The sequence below is a fragment of the Cucurbita maxima genome, unplaced genomic scaffold (genome assembly GCF_002738345.1).
Source record: "Cucurbita maxima cultivar Rimu unplaced genomic scaffold, Cmax_1.0 Cma_Scf00009, whole genome shotgun sequence".
Classification (NCBI taxonomy): domain Eukaryota; kingdom Viridiplantae; phylum Streptophyta; class Magnoliopsida; order Cucurbitales; family Cucurbitaceae; genus Cucurbita; species Cucurbita maxima.
This window is the reverse complement of record NW_019272025.1, coordinates 2,842,981-2,863,713: the sequence shown is the minus strand read 5'-3', so window position 1 is coordinate 2,863,713 and position 20,733 is coordinate 2,842,981. Positions and strand designations below refer to the sequence as shown.

Sequence of the window (20,733 nt, the reverse complement as noted above, 5' to 3'; positions counted from 1 at the left end):
TATTGTCTGCTTTTAATTTGAGATATTTTTCAACGTAACGGTTCTTAAGTTGTTGCTATTTTAAAAAAAAATTAATAAATTTTTTGTTTGCACGCTAAAATAACCATACTTTGATGATAATTGAGTTGTACTATCTCCGACCCAAAATTGAAATTCATCAAGTAATTGTAATAACCCAAGCTTATCGCTAGCTTATATTATCCGTTTTGACTCGTTTATCAGGGAGAGGTTTCCACAAACTTATAAAGAATGTTTCGTTTCCTTCTCCAACCGAGCCAAACGTTCTCGCTGGTACACAACGAAGCATTTCTTATAAGGGTTTGGAAACCTCTCCCTAGTAGACATGTTTTAAAATTGTAAAGTTGACGACAATACATAACGAGCTAAAACGGAAAATATCTTCTAGACCTGAGTTGTTACAAAATGGTATCATAGCTTAGATACTAGGTGATGTGCCAATGATGACACTAGACCTGAGCCTGGTTAAAGAGGGGAACAAAACATTTTTTATAATGACGTGGAAACCTCTCCGTATAACAATTTCAGATGATAGTTGTACATAACAGACAAAAACTGATAATACTTATTAGCGGTCAAACTTGTAACTTTCTATTATTTAATTAATTTCATTTCTCAATTCAAATATACTAATTAAATAACTAATAAAATTTAAATATTTTTTAAAAAAACCAATAAAAACTTTGAATACAAATATATATTAATTCAAAATGTTGCCTAGCGTGACCATAATAATTTACGTCTCTAATAAATACTTTTGGTCAAATTATTTGAAATTTTTTAACGTCGTTTCTCGAATCAAAATGTGAATTATTCAATTGTTTGACATTGTTTTGAAGACTAAAAAATGATACAAAAGCCTTCGTTTTTCTAGCGTACAATAATTATTTAATTTTCAAATTCACGTCGTTATTGAAAAATTAAAAAATCTTATAAATTTGTCATTGAGAGAGAATTTTCGGACGAAGATTACAAAATTTTATACCTACTTCATTGACTACTCATCAGAGATTAATCATAGATTAAATCAACTCGAATTTATTTTTAATTTTAAAATACATTTTTACTTATAATACAATTACGTATACACATATTTATTTTATTTTTATTTGATTTTATAATTATTTATTCTTAGACAACACTTAAAAATAAATTTGAAATTAAAATTGATGAATTTTTTGTTAAATAATTATAATGCAAATGAATTCAAACTACTTAATTTATATATTTAAAAAGAAAACCAGATAAAATGAATTTTGTTAATAATTTTAAAAAACATTTAAAGTTCAATTATTGTTATTTTTTAATTAAAGAAATGAATATTTAGACATTTTAATTAATTCAATATAAAATCATCTTTGACCATATTAATTTTCCAAAATTAAAATTAATATTTAGATATTTTGTCCGTACGAAAAAAAAAATAATTCATTAATATTATAATTTATTTGGGTCTGTTCCACGTTGCACGTGCGCTTGTTTTCTTTTCCCACCCATTATTTTAATCAATACGCCTACGTTCACCATTAAATTACTATTTTTCAATAATTAATCAATCAAATATCAAGATTTTTAAAATCCTAGCTAATAATTTAGGGACCTCTAATTTTAAATTTTGAATATTATGTTTGTTTAATTTATATATTTTATTTTTGAACTTTCATTAAAATAAATTATTTAAATCCTTATTGTTAATCTATTTGTAGGTTAATTATTTAACTAAAATCTAACATGGGTATGTTTTTTTTTTTTTTTTTTTGTTATTTAATGTATGACAAAAATTTGAAGCAAATTATAACCGTTTTTTTTGGTTGAATTATTAGTGAAAAAAATTTGACAGATATTGTTCACTTTAGCCCATTAATACAGTCGTTAGCCTCAAGGTTTCGTTCCCATTAGTATCACTGTCTACCTCATGGTTTTAAAAATGTGTCTGTTAGAGAGGTGCTTCCACACCCTTATAAGGAATATTTTGTTCCCCTCTCCAACCGTTGTGGGATCTTACAACCCGCCATCTTAGAGATTCAGTGTCCTTGTTGGCACGCCGCCCGGTGTCTGACTTAGATATCATTTATAACGACCCAGACATACCGCTAGTAGATATTATCCACTTTGACCCGTTACTTATCTTCGTCAGCCTCACAGTTTTAAAATGCAACCTGACCCAACCCAAATTATAAGCGTTGAGTTGGGTTTGATTAGATTTCAGTTTGAGTTTGGTTCTTTTTTTTTTTAACCTGATCCGGTTCGGGTTCCAAAAGAAAATGATTGGGTTAATCTGATCCAACTCAAGAACCTTAAAAAAAAGGCTCAACGTCCAAGCCCAAAGCCCAATCCCAAGCCTAGAACGTCTAGCTATTTGCATCTGCGTGGTCTGCGATGTCATAATCGCACTCTACTATGCATTCGTTGTTTGACCGTGAGTCTGAGACTTTGTCTCTCAAACTTTCAAAGAAGTTCTAACATCTTGATCTAATCAGCCAAGTTATACTCAAACAACAAAATAGATATACATTTCTTAAACCAATATCAATTCAATGTCCAATCAATGTCCATGAGCATTGAATTGATAGCATTTTGTGGTGATAGATATCAAAAAAGAATGGGATCCTTAGAGGAAGATATGTCCGTTTACCTAACATAAGGAGGATATGTATAATCTTTCATCTCATCTCACACATAATGTTTTGCATTTAATGGTAAAATGAAAGTGAGGAGGAGAAGTCAAGTAATGGTGGGGCAATGACATTACCAATACATATTTCAAACTCTAAAAAGCCCCACACCCTTTGCCCGTCATTATTGCCCTATTCTACAATCCCATCTCAATAGATAAAGACGTCACACCCTAAGCACCAAGTCTAATGAGAGAGACTTCGAGACCTTATCTATATAGCTTACTAGACAACGATCGACTGCTCGTCTAAGAACATAGATCATCCACACTGAGACTGAGATACGACCCATGAAAGATTAGGTTTCCTAGGGTCGTTGAAACATTACCCACCATGAAAAAATTGGAAATTTGAAAAATAAGGAGATTAGCAAAGTTTGTGCAACAAGATGTTAGAGATGTTTAAAGGGAGAGCAAGGACAGAGAAGCCTTCTTCATCTTCGTCTCTCCATTTAGAATATGTTAAATAGACATCTCTACAAGACGTGTGACAATATGACTTAACAAGTTGATCACTTGTGGGTATTGGAAGCCAAAGAGCTCCCTACACCTTGTTAAAGCTTAGTTCTAACCGCATTGCAAAATCTACCACCCTATGTAGAACACTTGTTGCGTGAATTTTTAGAGATATCGAAATATTTTCAAGTGTCAAAAGGTATGTAATACAACCCTAACTTAGTATTGATTTAATCATCGTATGTTGCATATAACATCCCACCGCTTTAAGCTTCTCTAATATCTATCAGTTTAACGCTTTGTCTCATCGCTTTAGCTATCGACTTACGTGGATCTATGACTTGATTCTTGCATTAACGATTAGCTAGAAGTTGTCTACGTCACACGAATAAGACGGTTCCACCAACCCTTAGTAATTTGATGAATGCGTAGTGTGCTTTCTTTGACTCGTTGGTTTAGCTTTTGTTTCAAAGAGTTAGATTGAAGTAGGTGAAGGAGTGTTACTTGGCCAATGGGGCGAGTACATGTTGATCGAAGAAACTTTGCTTATTTGGTTAACCTAACTCATAACGGAAACTGCATTTTTTTCACTGACTTAAGCATCGGTTATATCAATGTGCAAACTTTTCTTGTTTTGCACGTTACATTTTTTTTTTCTCTTCAAACAAATTTATCGTTGTTATCACGTAAAAATCGTTGCATTATCCAATCCAGATTTCAACATCAACAATCAGTATATATATTTTTTTGAATAATTGATCCGAGTATATATGAAAAGTTCGAATTATTTTAGGGTTATGAACGTTGTTTAACTCAATCTGAGTGTAATGGTCGAAGTTTATAGATGTGGAATGAATGAAAACAATGTACATAAAATTGTGGGGAAGAGTTTCATTAATAAGACGGGCCAAATTAAACTCTTCAATAACAAAGACGTTTTTTTCTCTATCTTTACATCTTCAAATAATTGAGTTCTCTCGGCCAGTCCATGAGAATAACAATTCACCCATATTTATGGAGGGAAATAAAGGGTCACCACTTCAAATTTAATACTATCTTAACCGGTGTATATGGCTAAGCACCACACTGAATGTGACGAGCTAGGATTCATAAACAATGACTCATTGATAGACATCACATTAACAACCCATTCGTGTTCATGACTCATGAATTCCATGTAGGATCGAACCCACTCAGAAGCTCACATACCAAAAGGTTTGATTTCTGTGAGGCCAAGACGCCCTAGATTGGTAAGAAAGACTTGCGGCACGTGCTAAGTCAAGTACGAACCTGTTGGATAATAAAGAACATCATAAATATCGAGACTCGTCTCACTATCATGATACATAACAATATTACCTTAGTTCAGCTCCAAATCGCTTAATTATTTATTTATACAACTAAATTTGATAAATATTAACATTCATTTATGAACCTAATTTATATTATATGGTATAATTATTAGTTTGCAATATTTATAACATTATAATATTCTATATTATATTATGGATAATGTTTTCTCACCAAATAATAATAATAATAATAATGGATGGCATGGCTACCATTAAAAATCCCTAGAATCAAGGAAATAACTTAAACATCAAATAAGATGGTTTTGGTTTTTCTTTTAATTTAAAAAATATAAAAAATCAAGATAAGATATTTTAAGTCATCTTACAGTCCCATAATTTAATCTCGGACACATGGGTTGGAGTGCAATGTCAATACTCTCGTGCAGTTCAGTACTATTCTTGAAAGATCATTTTCAAAGGAAGACGCCTGAGATACTCGCCCAGTAACGCTCACCTATATTGTAAGATGCACGTGACACAAGTTAGCTAGCTTAGGCTATAAGGCCCAAGGGTGGTGGAGAATCAACATGCATTTTTAATCTTTCTCGAGTAGATGTCTTTTTAGTGAGCGAACATACAGCCTCGTACACCGTCCATGAAAATAAATATTTCACATCCAAACAAAATAATTAAATTAAGCTTATTTATTAAAAAAAAAAATCAGAATTTTAAAGATGAATATATTTAGTAAATGCATAGAATTAGAAATTAAACACTAATATATGATAATATTATTAAAGAAAAGTACATTAAAAATAATAAGATAGACCAATTATGGGGTTTTTATTTATTTATTTATTTAAATTTAAATTTAAATTAAATTTAGTTGGTATAGTTTATGCGGTCAATAATTCAATGATTTAAATTAGAGAATTAAATTAATTTTTTTTTATTGTAGTTGAGCTATGACCAAATTGGAATAATTTTAAAATATATTGACTTAAAATTAATCGTACGACCTTATGTCATATCATCCATATCAAACATCCAACCGCATGCACATTATTAAATTTTGTTTAAAATTTATTATTATTATTATTATATGATACAAAGTTGTCGGAGAAAATTGGATTCTTTTCCTTTCAAAATTCAAAAAAATGGGAACGTTTTCATTAATTTAATTAATCAATATAATTTAACATAGATTAAATGGCCTTGATTAAATCAACCATATCTCACAAAATATGATGCGACAACAGATCATGATACAATCTTGCTTTATGAATAATAATTAAAAAAAAAATCTTATAATGTTTGTTTGGTTTATAATTAGACACGAGTTTTTTTTTTCTCACAAGAAATAATTATTTATTTAGGTACTACGTATTTAATTAATGTAATTTAAACCATATGTATTTAATAATTTGCAGAAGAGTTAAAAAAAATTAACTTTTAAAAATGTTTGAATTTTAAAAAAAATTATTAAAAAATTTTAAAAATATTCTAAAAATTATTTATAAACTTTAAAAATGTTAATGGAAGGTTTGTCATGTATTAAAATAAAAAAATTATTTTATTTTTTTAATTTAATGTTAATTTTAAAATTTCAAGGAGATTTTTTAAATAAAAATAGAGTAATTTTGAACTTAAAAAATAAAATTGAATATTAAAATGAGTTAAAAGAAGATTAAAAATAATATAAAAAATTATGGGTAAAAATATAACCTTTTAAAATTTAAATACGGGATAAAGAAATAATATTTGGACTTGTATTTACGGAGCCCATTAGCAGAAGAAAGCCCAATAACTTTAAATTTCAGCCCAATAATTCCTCTCTATGGGCTTTTGACTGGGCCGAGAATATCGAGCCTAAATTTCAGGTTGGATCCGAAACCTTGTTGAACTCTGTCTCAGTTTCTCCCTTGGCTCGAACTTCGCTCCTGGAGGAGCTCTGGAACTGCGACTGGCGCGAGCCACCGTCCTGTTCGTTTGAAGAAAGCTTCGAGGGAGGGTTGAATCCATCGATCATCGTTCAGATTTTTCGCCCTTCGGTGATGCTATGATTGAGTCATTGAAACTTGGATACGATGACATTCTTCTGTAGAATAAACCAATCCAAGCTCAAGTCCCTTTCGGATCAATTCAAGAGACATTACTTTCAAATCTCTTATGCTGCGTCGCTCGATTCCGGTCGTATAACAAAACAAGTTCTTGGGTGTGTAGAGCGGACAATTCCCCGTAGACCAGCTTATTGTGGCGATAATGTTAGGTTCTTTGCTGCTCCAGTTCAGGTAGCGATTCTGATCCTTATGGATGAGTAATGGCACATTAGTTTTTGAATTTGGGCTAAATTATACGGAACAGTATGTAGGGGTACTTTTTTGTTTTTCTGTTTCTTTTTATGGTTTCATATCCTGTGATAGTCGCTAAAATTTCATGCCTAGAACTTTCAGAAGTTACATATTAGAGTAGGCAACAAAATAAGATTTAGCTGTTTTTGAATTATTTATTTTCAATTTTATATTGGTTTTCACTAAAAAATTATCATTAACTAGTTAAGTTCGAATTTCTACTGATTATAAATCAATACTGGTTCGAATTTTCCTCCTCTCTAACTCGAGATCAGTCGTTTGTACATCCCTCAAATTGTTTATTATCTTGTTTAAATTATAGACCGTTTAATTTATGGTGTCTGATGCTGTTAACTCTATGGCATGGTATTGAAGTTTCAAGGTAAGGCGAAGAAAGAAGAGAAGGACACAAGTGGGCCACGACTTAATGATAAAATCAAGGCCGACTTTGTGAGGCTTGTATCTGATGATGGTATGTGGGATAATTATAATTGAATTTTTGTTAATATCATAGCTTGAGACTCCCAAGTTAGAGATTCCTATTCACGTTCTTAAGATTGATACCTCTTTCATAGTAATGCAAAATGAGAAGAGTGCATGGAACATTAAATTCTCATGTTTCGGGGAAGCAAGGTGTGTGTTTACTGTTTGATTTGTATTTTGTGTGATATTTATGTACAACTACATGCTTCATCGATAAAATTTACTAGAAAACAAGTATTGTATCTATCAGTTGAAATGAGTGATAGGGTATGCTAACTTGTTTGTGGAAAAATAGGAGCATGACAATAATGGCAATATGAGTACGAAAATAAACATGCATTTTTTAAATGAAGGGCGATGGAGCTACACAGCATTATCCATTTGACTTGAATGTCAAAAGTTGGATTAGTACAAAATATTATTTTGGGAGACACCATAGACAAAACCCAAAAGGTTATTCTATCAAAAACAAATTTGTATTGAAAATTTTCTTTCAACGACCGACTATCTCTTTAAACCAAGTAGCCCCAAGCAAGAATCCATCACTGCTCTTCAAAAACTCTTTGAGAATGAATTTTCTCATGTAGGAAGTTGTGTAAAAATGTCTCGGGCTTTCATTATGCATGTGGATTATGTTTATTTATTACTTGTTAACGTGTTGCACATATTTTTGTAGGACATACGGTTCTTAAGTTACATGAAGCTCTTGCACGTGCTCGTGAGCTCAATCTTGATTTGGTTGAGGTAAACTTCCATATTTTAATGGGGAAAAAAACATAAATCTTTGTATTAAAGACCGAAACCATTATAAAAAACTAGAGAACATAAAGAGTAAGATGAGCTTATTATTAGGTTTTGCAAAATTTGATTACATGTGTCAAATATTCTCAGGTCCAAACAAAAGCCAACCCACCTGTCTGTAAAATTATGGATTTCCACAGAGAGAAATATAAACAGCAAATAAGGGAAAAGGACCGTGTTAAAAGCAAGGTGAGCTTCTTGATGCAGTGTACATATGGGTTCGTGACTACTGTTAAGACAGTGAATGCTTTTAGTCTGGATGTGGAAATCAATCGTTTGTTATGTATATATAACTTCTGTTATTTGTTGCCATGTCGGTGCAGATCCGTACTTTATCTTCAAATTATATGTCAAGTTGGTTTTGTATTATTGTTCATTTTGATAATGAATGGAACGTGATATAAATCACCAAAAACTTGGATGATTGCAGTCATCTAATATTTTTGCGTCACCTTCATGGTTGCATAAATAAAACACACAATCGAGTCTGATTGTCGGAGCCTCATTATGAATCATGTTAAAAGATTATTCATTCAGTGTGCCTTTGCTTTGTTTTTCTGCAATCAATTTGACTTTTTTAAGCTGATTACACATGCAAATCTCTAGAACTCTGGCTTAATTTATTGCCGTTTTGAAGTTATGCCACTTTTAGTTGATTTTTCCCAGCAGGAAAACCGGTAAGTAATAGTACTTCAGGCCTTCAGAAATGACACCTTATTATTGATATTAGAAAAAGTGTTATACAAATTGTGAAAGGATTCATATTCTTGCAGGCTGAACTGAGTTTAAAAAAGGGAGATCACAAAGAAGTCCGCTTCACTGGGAAAACTGTAAGTAATTCATTTTTGAATGTTTAGACCTGCCTTGAACGGATATCACCATTAACCTTTTTGTCATTGCCTGAGATCTAAAGGTTAAAAATTTTTAATATCGGCAAAGATTACTCATGTTGCTACATTGTTTCAGCGTTTGTTAATTTCCTCCGATTGTTGCTACTACCTACAATATTGGCAATACTTTTGGTATTTTTTCCTCTCCCAAGGATTATAATGAATTTGGTTCCTTCTCTCTATGACACCATTTTTCTGTAATATGACTGATGCTATGACTACGAGTTGAGACCCAATTCTGTTTCCAATCAAGGAGTCCTTGAGCTCCAAATCAACAGCGTTTTGACCACTAAGAGGGCTTAGAAAAGCACTTTTGGTATTTGATACTAAAATATTTTTTTTATATGGTCTTTAGGAGGAGAAGGACCTAAGGATGAAAGCTGATATGGTAAAGCGATTGATGGAACGTGGTTACCGTGTGAAGGTATTACTTTTTTCATTTTACAAAATGACTATTTATAATTTCTGTTCCTTTAGTTTCTTATTTCCTTTCAGAGGTAATAGTCTTTTGTTTGCATGTTTTTCATTATAAAATCCCCTCAAAATGGCCTACCTCATCTCGCAATTTTCTTTCCCGATTTCGAATTGCTGACCATTACAATTTCCGTTAACAAACTACAACCATGTCGTTAACTAGTGTCCTACTAGCCAACTCTTATCCAGACCCTGACCTAAGAGATTTCATGAGTTTCGAGTAATGCTAACTTCACTAAATTTCTGTTACAACATCCAGTTCTCTCTTTCTATCCTTGATTTATTTTTAGAAGTATCCTCATTAAATGTCGTGTCTTTGACTACCCTGGGTTGATCTAGTGGTCAATAAAATCCATAGTGGCCACCTACCTACCTAGAATATTATAGTTTCCTTAGCAGCTAAATGTTGTAAGGTCAAGCGATCGTCTCATGAGAATAGTCGAGTTGCTTGCAAGCTTGCCCGAACACTGACATATATTTTAAAAAAATGGGTCTTATTGAATAAGGACATGCCATTTGTGTATAAAGACCACGTGTATTTGTTTGTCGTATTTGTACTGTCCTTGTAATCTCTTTCTAAGACGACCCCCTGCTTTGTGATATGTACTATTGCTGCTTTTAGGTTGTTCAAATTGACGTTTTAAACATCATGGTGTTCAATAGTAGCTTACTTTGTATGTTCCTTTTACAGTGTAGTGCCAGGGGCGGTGAGGATCAGGACTTGGGTGGCTTGCTATCTCATCTTTCTGCTTTGGTATTGTCTTATGAATCACTTCATTTTCTCTCCAAACAATTCCAATCTATCAATTTCTGTTAAGTGTCTTATTTTTCCGACTTCTCTTCGCTTACTATCTTTTTGCAGATAGAGGATGTAGCAGTGGTGGAAAGTGGACCAAGGGTGGAAAGAGGGCAGGCATATGTTATAGTCAGGCATGTTAAATTTGGCCCCTCAAAGAAAGGGGGTGGCGGCAAAGCATCGAATGTTGTTGCAAATGCGAAGCAGAAGGCTCAAAATGACACCACCTCTCCGACTTCACCAGCCCGTTCTTCAAGCCCAAGGGAAGAAGCAATGGACCCTGAAGTTGATTTTGAGAGTTCTAAAGAAACTACCTGGTCCGTTGTTGATGGTAATAATGATTTTGACGAAGTGTTTGACTTGAAAGATGATGCTAATGGGACTCCCTCAAAAACTGCTGCCAAGAAAATGAATGTCTCGGACCTTTCTCAACCAAGGGGGTTGCCTGATTCTGGCCGAACCAGCTCTGTTCCACTCTCTCGACAAGATCCTTCCATCAAAGCCGATAATAGATACAAAAAGATCGAACCTGCAAACCGTTTTTTCCAACCACCAAATGTAATGGACAGCAAGGGTCGAGGTGCTAAAGATTCGCTCCAATCAGAACCCCAGATTCGTGATCAAAGGAGGCACACTCCGAACACAAACTTCTCGCCCTTGACGAGAGAAACCCGACGATATGAGGACAATGCTTCTGCATCAAGAAACATTAAGCCTGGTCCGCCACACAACACTGCTCCCAGTTCATCCAAAACTAGCTTTGGGATCTTCAGTTCTCTGAATGACAACGCTCCAGGAAAGCAAGATGCACCGGCCACAAGTTATCGAGGCAACCAAGGGCCTCCATACACGCCATCGACTAAGTCCTGAGGGCAAGGGACAGAAAAGCTGGGGAGTTTTCAGTAAGTAGAGTCCAAATGATTCCCCAAACAGGACATCAAAGCCTGATTAAGGTGAAGGTAGACATGCTTACAGTGATTGTTTGAGATATTATTAGATGGTAGGATGAATTTTGGTGATGATATTTATGCAGACATAATAAGACAGAACAAAGATTTTTGTTTCAGACAAGAACTGCTGCTGTGCATGCCCTATTTTAAAGAGGCAACACAATTCTTTCAAATGTATCAGTAATGAGTGATGAGAATGAGCATTATTAATCCATATTTTTATGTTTGATGATATTAGTTATGGTTATAAAATGCTCAAGAATCCACTAATTCTATTATCTATCTAAATGCAAAATGGTTGGAAACTATGTTCCATTCCATTTGATATTAGGTTTCGCTTTTTAATCATGGTCAGAGAATTAAAGCCTCGAAAATTGGACCGTGACAATTAGTTATAGGATAACTTAGTTGAGATCAAACGGTATTAGAGATGTTCCAATGAAAAAGACAACATCAATAGTGGGTATGTTAGTTGGGCCAACTTAGTTGTGATCAAACAATATTAGAAATGTCCATAGGTGAGGAACGAGAAAGACAATAACCAGCCATGGATGATGTGTTGTTAGTTGAGCCAACTTAGTTAAGATCAAACACCATTGGAGAGGTCCGTGAAACAAGAACAGTGAAACAAGAACAAGAAAGACAACCATCAATAATGGATGAGTTAGTTGGGCCAATCACATGGGATGCAACGTTTGAATGCCTCATTTCTTATAAGATTTTGCATGTTATTGTCTAAAATAGAAAAGTCTAACGTGCTCAATTAGTATCATGACCAAAAAATCATTACCATAGCATAATTGACCAAATTTTAAAATTTTAATTAATTTTTTTTTTTTTTAGTTTTTATAGAATTTAAGAAGACAAAAATAAAGGTTAACGTTAACTTGCCTTGTGAAACATAAACTTCCTTTCCAATATTTAGAGTCCGAATCCCTCAAGAAAAGCACCTTCCCATTCCCTTTGCTTCAATTCCAAACTTGTATATATATATATATATATATATTTTTTTTTTTTTTTTATTTCCATCACTATTTTTTAATGGTAATAATAAATAAATAAAAAGTGCTTCAAACATTTATTAAATAGACACAAAATTTGTCTTATTAATTTTTTAATAACAATTTTTTTTGTATTTTATATTTTATTTTTAAATTTTATGTGCATACATAAATAGTATTAAAATAACTATTAAAATACAGAATTTAGTAGCACAACATCTAACTGAATATAAAAATTTAGGATTCAGAATCTTAACGTCTTGTAATAATATATATTTTAATTATAAATTTGTTACTGAACTTTTATATTTAAAATTTTATAAAATATTTAATAAAATTTTAAAATTTAAATTTATAGAATCAAATTAAGCATTTAAAATTACGATTTTGCCACTACGTTGAACACTTGCTAAGTCGGGCAAGCTTAGTTAACAAAGTGTTGACCTAGGAGTATTATTAAATCACGGGACAAAAATATGTAACAATAAGGCCCTAACTTTTAATGTTTTTCCAGTTTTAACCCCAATATTTTACGTATTTACAAACCCACCCCCACGATGCTCTCTTTCCAGCTCCTCCCTCTAATTTTCTCCCTCATTGTCATTGCTTGGTTCTCTGGCAATATATTTTCTGGTTCGAAGACGGAGTTGTAAGGAACCCCTCCGTTCAAAATCAGACACCTCCTTTTTCTCCATCGCATCGCCTTCTTCCCCTCCATTCATCGACGATTCTTGGATTGCCTTTCTCCTTGCAGTTCTTCTTTGTCTACCTCGAAAGAAAGCTCAGGTTCTCGTTTCATTAGCTTCTGTGTTTTGGTTTCTGTATTGGATTGAGCTTTTCGATTGAATAGTTGTTGTTTATTGTTTGGTTAACTGGTAGGGTATTTGAATTTAGCTCGTTGGATTGATCTGAGAAGGTCTTTAATCGTGTGTTTCAGCTTCTTTTGTTTGTTTTTTTGTTTTTCATTTTGATGATTGGTTCGTCCTGCTCTGGGTATTTGAATGCCAGACTGGGATAGGTATTGATGGTTTTAGCCATAATTGATTCTTGTGGTATCTGATTCAACCAACTTGTGGATTTGTCCGAAGGCGCTAATTGGATGCCTTCTTATGTGTAGTCTGATGATTGCCATTTAATGTTGGCTTCATAGAATCAATGGATAATGATACCAATGGTTGGTGTAAAAGGGCTCCTTCTCAAGATATTTTCGACGTTCCCATTTCTCCTCTGGTCTTACTAGAAATATTAGCAAATGGGCCCAGAAATTTTCATTTCTGTTTGTGTTGGTCACTTGTTGTTCGCTTTCTTTCTGGCGCTTGTTTTTTTGTTTTGAACTATTGGACATAGATTTGGTCACTGCTCTAAGTACCCACAGAAGCTACCTGCAAAATATCTCAACCTCCTGCTTCTCTGTTCATGTTATAACTTTTCTTTACTCGATGAAAATATGATGAAAGAAAAAGAAGAAAAATAGTGAGTGAGCTTATTTGACTTGATTGTTGCTTTGAGTAGAATTACAATGGTTAGTTTATGCATTATTTTTTTTTCTTTCTAAGAGACTCAGGGCACATGAATTTTTTTTTTGTTCATTTTCTTGCTGCCAAGATTGGCTCTTAGGAAGCGTGAAAACTCTTATTACATGTGGAGTTGGGCATCTAACATGAACATCTATTGGCACATGATTTGAAGTGTGCAATTGTTTTGAATTTTGCACACAATGAGGATGCAAGAAGGATGCTTTGGGGACCTAAGAAGCATGGACATTCAAGTTTGGCTAGTGTTTCCCCATCCAGCACATGCCAACCACTTGGACACTCCGACATTTGTTGGACATGTATCAGACAATCGTTAGAATAATAAATATGTGTTTCACACTAGTGATCAATATAGGTCCAATATTTGTTAGACATGCATTGAACACTTATTTAGTATACTAAATAGGCACATAATAATATAGGGCAAAAGTTAATAGATTTTGAGAGAAAAATTCATCACACTAATTTTTTAGCATATAAATGAGTAAACTTATTGAGTTTGAATTTCCTTCTGGTATATAATGATATATTTTTTAAAAATTGTATATTGTGTCTTTGCTATGTTGTGTCTTAGGTTCTTAAAACTGAAAAAGGAAAATAAATACATTATACTTAGTCTTAATCCAGTACGTGAGAAGTGCAGAAATGATGCTTTAGGTCATCATTTTAAGAATAGTATATTTTGTGGAATGCTTGATGATTTTTCTGATCGAGAGTATAATGCCAATAAAGAAATATATTTGACTTCAGAACATTTGAATATGTATAAAATTGAATCGATGAAACTACAAGTCTGTACCTTCAATTCTTTAGAACACCAAAAGTATGTATAATATCTTCTATGCAATGTGTCCCAACCATGTTTCTGGCCTGATTCTTTTAAACCTCATATGCTGCCGTTCTACATTGCTTCATGTATGTGTCCCATTTCTGTTTTTGTGCTTCTTAGTTTTGACTTTGAAAAATGTGTTTCACAAGATTGAATTGACAAATTATCTCAATATACGTGAGTTACATATCTAAGTGATGGATTTACTCATCCTTCTTCCTTCTTTATTTTCAGATGGAGCAACAGGGTTCTGTGGACAAGGAATCTCTTATCGGTACTGGCAATAGTTATACGAATAGGGATGGTGTTTCTTCAAGTGAAAATGTCCACATGACAATCACTTCAAGTGAAAATGTCCACATGACAACTATAAATAATGATGAAACTAGAAGAACAAATGAGAATACAAGCGACAAACCTAGTGTTCCACATATATACAGGCAAGATATTGTAAAAAGCAAAGGTAGTGGTATGATAGGGATTGTGACCGAAGTTGCTGGTGATGCTGATTCAGATAGTGACATTACTGATGATGAAGATGAAGATGAGGATGGTGAGGATGGTGAGGATGGTGGTGGATGTGATGATGATGATGGTGATGGAGAGAAAGAAGGACAAAACAAGGAAAATTATGGTGATGACAGTAATGCTAAAAATTCCAACAGAGATAATTATAAGAGCCAACCTCTTCCTGATGACGAAGTTCGAGTCCTTTGGATGGATGAAAGTGAGACAACTCTGAATGTTAATGACTTAACAGTTATAGATAGGGGATTCTTACATGGTGATTTTGTTGCTGCTGTTTCTGATCCAACTGGGCAAGCAGGTGTTGTGGTAGATGTAAATATCTCTGTTGATTTGCTGGTTCCTGATGGATCAATTATGAAAGATATATCATCTAAAGACTTGAAACGTGTGAGAGACTTCACTGTGGGGGATTATGTGGTCCTTGGTCCATGGTTGGGTAGAATTGATGATGTATTGGATAATGTGACTGTGATGTTTGATGATGGCTCTAAGTGTAAGGTCACAAAGGCAGAGCCATTGCGGCTCAAACCAGTTTCTAAGAATATCCTTGAAGATGCAAACTTTCCTTACTATCCTGGTCAGCGTGTAAAGGCGAGTTCTTCAACAGTTTTTAAGAATTCTAAATGGCTTTCTGGTTTATGGAAACCTAATCGCTTGGAAGGTACCGTCACCAAAGTTACAGTTGGTTCAGTGTTCATTTATTGGATAGCATCTGCTGGATATGGACCAGATTCTTCTACCACCCCAGCCGAAGAACAGACTCCAAAGAACTTGAGATTACTGACTTGTTTCTCACATGCAAATTGGCAGTTGGGCGACTGGTGTCTTCTTCCCTCATCATTCTCCTCTGGCTTGACTAAGGAATCATCACAAACACATCGTTCTGATTCAGTGACCAACTCATTAGATTCCACACAACCGGAGGTTGTGTGTGATTCAGAGGATGTTGTGCTAAATGAATTAAGTGGGACAACTGAATCCACTGATCTTGATTCCCTTAGTGCATGTGATGGAAATTATAGGAATCCTGAATGTAATATTTTGCCTGAATCTAGTAATTCTAGAGCTCTCAAGGAGACTAGCCATGAGACTTGGCCTCTACATCGCAAAAAAATTCGTAAAGTTGTCATCAGGAGAGATAAGAAGGCTAGAAAGAAAGAGGAAAACTTTGAGAGGGCCCTTCTAATTATCAATACTAAGACAAAAGTTGATGTTGCATGGCAGGATGGCCGGACAGAATGTGGACTGGATTCAACAACCTTGATTCCAATTGATAATCCAGGTGATCATGAATTTGTTCCTGAACAGTATGTGGTTGAGAAGGCCTCCGATAATGATGATGATATTAGCGAAAGCAGGCGGGTTGGAGTTGTGAAAAGTGTTCATGCAAAGGAGCGCACAGCCTGTGTGATGTGGTTAAAACCAGTCTCCAGGGCAGAGGATCCTCGAGAATTTGACATACAAGAAATTGTTAGTGTGTATGAACTAGAGGGGCATCCAGATTATGACTACTGTTATGGTGATGTGGTTGTTCGATTGTCCCCTGTTTCTGATTCTATAGAATCAATTTCTTTGGGAAACAATACAGAGGAATTAAAGCAGCAAAGTTCAACAAATGAGATGATGAATTGTACAGAAAAGGCTTCAGGAAGCCAGAAAATAGAAGATCCCTCATGTAGTGATGATTGCATCGACTTCTCAGATCTCTCTTGGGTTGGAAATATAACTGGTCTCAAGAATGGTGATATTGAAGTTACTTGGGCTAATGGCATGGTTTCAACGGTATTTTTTTATTTTTTATTTCTTAATTTTTTTTTTTTTAAATGATGCTTGGTTAGTCTTGAACGTAGACAATGAGACCAACTGGTTTATGATCTTCTTCTAAAAGGAAGCATGCGTTATAATTGAAATTAAACAAAATTGTTATAATGATCAGGATCAGGAAAGATTATTCTTGTATTTTCATAGGAGTTATTTTTAAGCGTCATATCCACTTGGCTTTTAAGTTTTATTGGGTTGCAATTTATATTAGTTGGTACCTTGTTGGATTCTATGATTCTCTTTTGGTTTCGATGACGAGACCTTTTTGTAATTATTTGCTAGGTTTTATTTTACTGGATTAAGACCTCTTTTTGTACTTTATAGTTTGGCTCCTCTTTTGTGGGCTTCTTTTTCGTATGCCTATGTATCCTCTTTTTTTCTTTTTCCTCGATGAAAGTTTGGTTTCTCATTTATGAAAAATCAAATTGATCCGGAAATATTAAAAGTGTTGTTTTTTTGTTCTGTTTCCTTTGTCTTGATGATGGAGGCTATGATCTAATACTTGTACGTGGTAACTGATTTAGTTTTGAATGGTTTTCACTTTTCTCACTCCCAGAGTTTAGAACTTAAATGCGAGAAGTGTTTGTTGTTTTACTAAGGTTGGCCCTCAAGCAATTTATGTTGTCGGTCGAGATGATGATGATGAATCTATTGCTGCTGGGAGTGAAGTAAGTAATGGTGCTGCAAGTTGGGAAACAGTTGATGATGATGAAAGGGATTCTGTTGATAATGCTAAGGAGGTAATATTCTTTTGAACCACTAAAGTTGGTGTATCTCGTATATACCTGGTTTGTCGATTTGCTTTTGCTTGTAACATTGTTACTGACAATTTTTAGGATAATTACGCCTGATATGTATTAAGGCATCTCTTTCTAAGAAAAATAATGATCCACGTCAATGTCTCTAGGATATCGAGCTGCAAGATCCTGGTGTGAATTCTGAAGAGGAAGGAAGTGAACAGAATAATTCAGGAAGAAATCTAGCTCTTTCTGTTCCTTTTGCTGCAATTCGATTTTTTACTAGATTGGCTGCTGGAATATTCTCACGAGGACCAAGAAATCCAGAATTAATGGATGTGGATTCCCACAGTGAAAGTGAAACTCAATCCTTGGAAATTCAAGCTTTAGAGGAAAAAGATTCTGGGCTTCAGTCTAGCTCTCTTAAATCCAATTCTTTTGATGCTTCTGATATGAACTCTGATTGTGGAAGAGGAGAGGATAATATTGCTTCAGAGCCATCAGAAGTGTTGGAATCGGCAGACGCTTCAAGCAACCTGAGGACTGCAGAATCAGATGGTTCAGCATGCCATGAGGATGGCACCTGCAGCTTCAAAGGGTTTGATATAGCTAAAGATCCTTTGGACCACTATTTCCTTGGTACAAATGGACAAGTAAGTAATTAACAAAATTCTCCAAACCTTCGCTTTAGTATATTCTTTCTGTTCGTCAATACTTGGATGTTTACTCGAAAGATTCTCGCACAAGTTTGAATGATTGATTGAACATTGTTGCACACAGACTAATTCTGGAAGGAAATGGCTCAAGAAAATCCAGCAAGATTGGAGTATCCTCCAGAACAATTTGCCAGGTAAACAATGCTTACCTTTGCTTGATTATGTGATTATGCATGTCTTCTGTGATTGACATTCATGTATCTGTTAGCTGGCTTCGATTTTGAACCATGAATGAATTTTTGTAACAGATGGGATATACGTTCGAGTCTACGAAGACCGTATGGACCTCTTAAGAGCAGTCATTGTTGGGGCTTACGGGACTCCATACCAAGATGGCCTCTTCTTCTTCGATTTTCACCTCCCACCAGAGTATCCCGACGTTCCACCAGTAAGCAATCCTTGACTTTTTAATCATTCTACCTGGGTACTGTACTTTATATAAAGTTCACTGATGGAGCTTTATTACGTGCAGTCAGCGTATTATCATTCAGGTGGGTGGCGGATAAATCCAAATCTTTACGAGGAAGGCAAAGTCTGCCTTAGCCTTTTAAATACTTGGACTGGTAGAGGAAATGAAGTGTGGGATTCAAAGTCCTCTAGCATCCTTCAAGTGTTGGTCTCGCTTCAGGGATTAGTGTTGAATTCTAAACCATATTTTAATGAAGCTGGATATGACAAGCAAATTGGAACAGCAGAAGGAGAGAAAAATTCCTTGTCGTACAATGAAAACACTTTCTTATTAAACTGCAAGACAATAATGTATCTTATGAGGAAGCCTCCCAAGGTGGGTAATCATTTTATTATTATTATTCATTTGTGCTCAGAAAGTTGGTGATGGAATTACGGTAGTGACTATGTGAAGTTTGTTCATGAATAGGACTTTGAAGAACTGGTTAAAGAACATTTCAGGAGGCGTGGATATTTCATCCTGAAGGCCTGTGATGCATACATGAAAGGACACTTAATTGGCTCGCTTACGGAAGATGCCTCTATAAGAGAAAACAGCGATCCCAACTCGACGTCGGTCGGCTTTAAGCTTATGCTTGCTAAGATCGTTCCGAAGCTCATGTCATCGTTGAACGAAGTTGGAGCAGATTGTGATGATTTTAAGCATTTTCAACAGTTGTAGCATTAAAGAAAACTCCAATTACATATAGTTGACAAGGTAAATCTTTCCTTCAATTCATTCCTGATTCATGTCAAATCCTCTCTCTTTACCCATTATGATCAATTATGCAACCCTGTTCATAAGTTCTTAAGTGGGGCCTCATTTCTTTGAAAAGCTTCAAAGAATTCTAGGAGCTGGGTTTTAGGGACAACTCTTTTGGTCTCTGTCATCATTTATTTTCTTTTAAAAAGGAATGTCAGTTTTTGAACTTGTTCTGCCTGGCTGCTTGTTTATGCCTAAAATGGACTTCATTGAAGTGTTGATCAAAGAAGAGTAAAAAAAGTATGATATTTTATGAGGCATTTTATTTGGACTTCCAACATATTATATCATTTTTCTTCGAAAGTTCATCGGATTCGTAGACTTAGGTCTTCATTAGACTCACTTGTTAAGTGATTTGATATGTTGTTTCGAGAAGTAGGTTCGGTAAATAATCCATCTTATTTTGTTCAATTGTCTAACTCTTATTATTAGGGTATCTTATACAAATAATGTCAATATCAAATGCGTTGGGTTATGAAGTTTGTTGCTTATTTATAACTACTTAGTCATTTACATTTCTACTAACTTTATAGTAAATAAATAAATATGTCAAGCATGTGTATAAAAAAATATTTATTTACATTTTATTCTTAATATTATTATTTTTAGGTTAAATAAAAGTTGTAATATTATTTTACTTTAAAATATATATATATTTGGATGAAAATTATTAGTATTTTGTTAACCAAATTTGTGAAAACTTAAAAGGGTGTTTTTTTAAAGTCAAATGATATTTTTAAAAATACCATATTTTGGAACAAAGTATTAAGTATTTATAGTTACCTAAGAATATTTTTTTAATTTTTAATTTTTAATTTTTTATGGAAAAAAAAAAGAAAAAAGAAAAGAAGGATTCAGATGGCTGCAAAGACCGGCCGCCGGCTATGAAAGAAAATAAAGCTTAGTGATGGATTTTGGTATTTTATTGTTCATCACAAGCAAGAAATTAAGTTGTTGGTATAAATCATCGTTGGAAAATCCGGTTGAAGAAAAGCATCGTCGGAGAAAATTTTTAACTAATCGTGGTGTCAACTGGGGAAAGGACTCGTCGTCGAACGCCGTTGGAGCTCGCCAGAAAGCTTCAGTAAGTTTTGGGCTCTGTTTTTTCTCTCTGTTTCCAGCCGAATACCTCTGATAGGTCGCCACCTCCTTCACCTCAGATTCGCCTCAT

General features: G+C 34.1%; 2 protein-coding genes across 3 annotated transcripts; both read left to right on the top strand.

Annotated features, from left to right (window-relative positions):
• Nucleotides 1–6,527: 6,527 nt before the first annotated feature.
• LOC111483789 (translation initiation factor IF3-1, mitochondrial-like) lies at nucleotides 6,528–11,395 on the top strand. The gene is made up of 8 exons (XM_023130100.1): nucleotides 6,528–6,731; nucleotides 7,167–7,263; nucleotides 7,951–8,018; nucleotides 8,166–8,264; nucleotides 8,849–8,905; nucleotides 9,321–9,389; nucleotides 10,131–10,193; nucleotides 10,302–11,395. Exons 1-8 carry the CDS (start codon nucleotides 6,528–6,530, stop codon nucleotides 11,103–11,105), a joined length of 1,461 nt encoding a protein of 486 aa, XP_022985868.1. The 3' UTR covers nucleotides 11,106–11,395.
• A 1,328-nt stretch (nucleotides 11,396–12,723) lies between these two features.
• Nucleotides 12,724–19,824, top strand: LOC111483941 (probable ubiquitin-conjugating enzyme E2 23). Of its 2 annotated transcripts, XM_023130317.1 has the most exons (9): nucleotides 12,724–12,972; nucleotides 14,785–14,880; nucleotides 14,911–16,860; nucleotides 17,499–17,639; nucleotides 17,807–18,289; nucleotides 18,417–18,486; nucleotides 18,601–18,740; nucleotides 18,825–19,136; nucleotides 19,230–19,824. In XM_023130317.1, the coding sequence occupies exons 2-9, from the start codon at nucleotides 14,785–14,787 to the stop codon at nucleotides 19,479–19,481; spliced, it is 3,444 nt and encodes a 1,147-aa protein (XP_022986085.1). In that variant the 5' UTR covers nucleotides 12,724–12,972; the 3' UTR covers nucleotides 19,482–19,824. The 2 variants fall into 2 exon arrangements, with proteins under 2 accessions (XP_022986085.1, XP_022986084.1); XM_023130316.1 differs by having other exon boundaries at nucleotides 14,785–16,860.
• The last annotated feature ends 909 nt before the right edge of the window (nucleotides 19,825–20,733 follow it).

What these genes read in the sequence shown, in the direction of transcription:
- LOC111483789 (XM_023130100.1), top strand. Translation starts at nt 6,528, where the DNA reads ATGACATTCTTCTGTAGAATAAACCAATCCAAGCTCAAGTCCCTTTCG. An exon ending in GAGGCTTGTATCTGATGATG is followed by an intron (nt 7,264 to 7,950) that starts GTATGTGGGATA and finishes ATATTTTTGTAG; the next exon opens with GACATACGGTTCTTAAGTTA. An exon ending in TATCTCATCTTTCTGCTTTG is followed by an intron (nt 10,194 to 10,301) that starts GTATTGTCTTAT and finishes ATCTTTTTGCAG; the next exon opens with ATAGAGGATGTAGCAGTGGT.
- LOC111483941 (XM_023130316.1), top strand. Translation starts at nt 14,785, where the DNA reads ATGGAGCAACAGGGTTCTGTGGACAAGGAATCTCTTATCGGTACTGGC. An exon ending in AGTATCCCGACGTTCCACCA is followed by an intron (nt 18,741 to 18,824) that starts GTAAGCAATCCT and finishes TATTACGTGCAG; the next exon opens with TCAGCGTATTATCATTCAGG. An exon ending in TTATGAGGAAGCCTCCCAAG is followed by an intron (nt 19,137 to 19,229) that starts GTGGGTAATCAT and finishes GTTCATGAATAG; the next exon opens with GACTTTGAAGAACTGGTTAA.